Genomic DNA, 4,196 nt, shown 5'->3' on the forward strand with positions numbered 1-4,196 from the left:
ACTTGGTTTAGTATATATCAATTTAATAACTATGCAAATTCAAGAGGGGGCGTGGGGTCCGCACCCCCCCCCCCCTCTAGGTCGGCGCATGAAAAAAAATTAAGTATGTATTTATTTAATTTCTTCACCAATCAAGGGCCCTCTGGGGGCATATACAATTAAGGAGCAAACAATATAATCATGCATAAAAAACAGTGGCGGATTATAGGGGTTGCATCTGCCCCCCCCCCCCCCCCCGTTAAATTGTTGAAGTTAGTGTAAAACAAATTTTCGTCTAGAAAATGTCTACTCGGTATACTTAATTTTTACCCTAAAAAATCTCTAAAATCCATTACCTAGTCAAGATGTACACCAACAGTAGAATTAAAATATCGGGTTCGGTGTTCCAGAAATTCTCAGTTCTGAGCCTTTTTTTTTGTCTTCGAGTTTTTCCTTTTCAATTTCATGAAATAGGCCTATAAGAAATATATATATACCGACAACTCTTGAGTTGGAATTCTCTGTTATTTTGTGATATTCCTCCCATCGTATTAACAGTCAAAGTAGCAGTTTGATGAATTGACCAACAGATCATTGTCATCTTCAGCTGTTCAGGTATATTCTCTTTAGCATGTTTTCTGTATCCTTCTAGTCTTTAATATTTCTTAGAAATGTGTATCCAAATGAATAGTACAAGAAAAACAACTGCATAATTGACAATCATTTTTGTCAATTTAATAATTTCAGTCTGAACATTTCTGACAATGTCAGAAACGGAGGATGTGGTCACTAAAGCCCGAGCCGTCACAGATAAGTTTCAGTTTGGACCATGGAGCATTTTATCAGTTAAAAGTCACATACTGAATTCAGAGGGACCAGCCAGGGAAAGGTAACACAAGAATGATTCCACATAAGAGCAAGGCTCTTCTATTCCACAAAAAAAGAACCAAAAATTGTACATGTGATTATGTAATAGCTTGAATTTCCTGCAAGGGGTTTTGAAGCTTAACAAAACAACTTATGTTTTTTTAACAAAATATTTTGCACCATCATAAAAGCTGTGAGTTGTTGGGTAAATAACCAATATGCATTGGAATAAGATACAAATACAATGAAACAAAAAAGAGTATTCTATTATCATGGTTATTGTTTCCTTTTAATATATTTCAGCAAAAAGTTCCATTTTTCCTTTTATGTAAATGTTTTTTGTGCTTATGGCATAAATACTGTAAATAAATATGTTTATAGATGTATATAAAATTGTAGGTTTGAGTCTCAGCTAGAGCTGCCGCAAGTTCCTGAAATGATCTTTGCTGACAATGTTTTGAGGATTGTACATTCAGATGGGTACGGGATAGAGTTCAACGCTTTAGATGCTCTAAAGTGTGTGGATGCACATCATGATCCTCTCAAAGTTGCTGTGTCTCAAGCTTGGAGGGAGGCAAGGTGAATTTTACAAGCATCATTTTTTGTTGGTAAAAACTTTGTGTAAGTTGACCAATGACAAGAGTCATGGTACAGTCTCATCCAAGACTATTTGGTTTCATATGTATTTTGTTTTTCCGTACATATCATTATTTTTCCTGTTTAAACAGGGCTGACTGTGAACACATTAATGATGTAGTAAAACCATTTGATTGGACCTACACCACAGATTACAAAGGAACTCTGATAGAAAAATCAGGAAAAAATATTACTGTAAGTTTGTCCAGTGTACATACTGTGAAATCACTAATTTTCATAGGGGTTTAATTTTCGTGGTTTTCAAGGTATGAAGGGACCCAAGAACTTATGTCCACCACGAAATGCAATTTTTCACATATATTGCTATTAAACAATTCTTGAACCACGAAAAAAAATCCTCATGAACAAATATATTTTCCTCAAACTACAAAAATTTGACCCCTTGAAAATATGTGATTTTACAGTAAATTCATATTGTATTGAATAGTAAATTTAAAGTCTTTTATAACTTACTTTACTTATCCTCTCCAATGCCCCAGAGGACGTATGAGGGCCTAAAAAAGAGTTATTATGCAGGCTAAAATTGAGTCAGATGTGTAACTGCATATAGGTTTAATTTTTCAAAACAAGCAGCATTTGCCTGCCATTCAATCATATTATTTCTGTTTTGAAAAATAAGTAGTGTAATTTATTTTTTTAACACATATGGACATGGTTGTACAAACACAAAATTATAGATACATGTATTAGTTCAGTTCTTATTCCTTCTAAATAAAACAAGGTTAGGTACCACACAGCTTTGATTTAGTGGACGGTACATATTTTAGGTTACAGAAACAAGTGAAAGAATTAACTTGGAGAAACTTAAAGTCAGAGAGAAGATTTTGTTTTATGAAGACATACTGCTATTTGAAGATGAACTTGCTGATAATGGAGCATCACTTCTAAATGTCAGAATGGTAAGACAGCTACATGTTCATGTGAGGTTAAACTTAAACTGACTGAATTAAAGCTTGCATTATTAAAAGGAGATGAATATATACCAGTTTGAATTGCAACAAAGAGTCAACAATTTTAATTCCAATCACTATATCACACATGATGTATATTTTCAGTTTTTGAAAATCAAATCTCAGCTTGCCATAATTTTCAGGTGAAACTTCTTTGAAAATTGCTTTGTTTTACTGTAAATGTATTATATTTAGCGTGTACGATATTTGGCGAAAATTGAGTTTTGAACAAGTTAGTGTAGATTTAATTTAGCGCATTTCTTATCGTTCATATAAATGTATCCAAGTACAAAACATTTAGCATTGTACTTGAATTAGCGGAAGTGTCTTTCGCTAAAAAGCACTTAAAAGAAAACACAACCAAATGTAATACGTTTACAGTATCTAGATGAAAATGCTCAAATTATTCAGCAACAACGTCGTAGAAATTAAAAATAAGTATATTAAATTTTTTTTAAAAAATTGAATTTAGCATTAAGGGTTATATGGTGATGCAGCTCTCGGTGTTGATTAGATATATAACACGGATGTCTGATTTCACCTACAGTAACATGGTGTGCCGACAGGTCCTCTTTAAGTCTAGAAGATCTGTGCGATTAGCCATTACAGTCTAAAAATCAGGCCCTTCCTTCTTTCAGTGAACATGTACATGAAAGATATAGAAGTGATTAAAGGATGTATGAGGAATGAGTGCAAATCAGTAGCAGATTTGTATAACCACTTAAAAACAATTACATGTATCTATTGCGAAAAAAATCTGTGGTATTTACTTCATACCTCTTTTTCTTGATCTCGGTGGGACAGAAAAAAAAACTTTCAGATATCTGGGTCAGGGACCGTAAAACTAAGACGAGCTCACTTTTGATCTAAGTCTCAATTTTTCAAAATGATTAATAGCGGAAAAGTGAGACTAAGATCAAAAGTTAGTTTTATGGCCCCAGAGCCTGAGGATTATGAGTAAAATACTTAAGATACATGTATAAATGGTTTGGACTTCCAAATCACTTTGACATGTGGTACATGTATTTTAGATATTAATGTTTGACACACCAAAGCTCAATTCTGCCATTTTCAAGTTTTATCCCCTCATGCATGTGTATTACTGATAGTCTTGTTTTTACAATGTTGCTGCTGAAACTAAGCTGTAGTATTGTTTAAATGAATGCATCATTCATAACTTTAGATTTTATGTTTCAGAGAGTGATGCCGTCAGGTTTCTTTGTCCTGTTGAGGTTCTACATGAGAGTGGATAATGTTATGATTCGGGTTAACGACACAAGGCTGCATTACGAGGTGAAGTTCAAATTCTTCTGATCAAGTATAATTGTATACGTAAGATCTGTAAGATGATTTATATTTATTGAAGAAATTTGATTCTTGAAATACCTTTAAATGTATTTTATCTTGAAGGCTGGTAATAACTATATGCTGAGAGAATTTGTTAGTAAAGAGGACAAAGTTAGAGATATCACGGTATTTCTTTTATTTCATTTCATATTATGCCTACTAAAAATTTTATATAATGGTTCTGCACACTTAAAAAGTATTAAAAAAGGAAATAATTTCACCTTTATTTAGGTGTCACCCCATAGTCAAACTGACCCAAATGAGATAGCCAATCACCTGACACAAAGGAGGGAACTATGTGAAAAGTTAGTGTTTCCTGAGACTTCTAGTGATGATAAAAGCTAGCAGTGTTTTAGATCGCAAATTCTGTGAATAAGTGTAAAATTGAAGGAGGTC

The 4,196-nt window shown here is 33.3% G+C and overlaps 1 protein-coding gene across 1 annotated transcript; it reads left to right on the forward strand.

Moving 5' to 3' along the window:
* The first annotated feature begins 726 nt into the window (after positions 1-726).
* On the forward strand, positions 727-4,190 carry LOC134260871 (TIP41-like protein). Its single transcript, XM_062743398.1, has 7 exons — positions 727-868; positions 1,246-1,425; positions 1,575-1,677; positions 2,271-2,402; positions 3,651-3,746; positions 3,864-3,926; positions 4,032-4,190. The coding sequence occupies exons 1-7, from the start codon at positions 744-746 to the stop codon at positions 4,143-4,145; spliced, it is 813 nt and encodes a 270-aa protein (XP_062599382.1). The 5' UTR covers positions 727-743; the 3' UTR covers positions 4,146-4,190.
* The last annotated feature ends 6 nt before the right edge of the window (positions 4,191-4,196 follow it).

This window comes from Saccostrea cucullata, unplaced genomic scaffold (assembly GCF_032062105.1).
Source record: "Saccostrea cucullata isolate Sc308-1 unplaced genomic scaffold, CSIRO_AGI_Scuc_v1 ctg15453, whole genome shotgun sequence".
Lineage (NCBI taxonomy): Eukaryota > Metazoa > Mollusca > Bivalvia > Ostreida > Ostreidae > Saccostrea > Saccostrea cuccullata.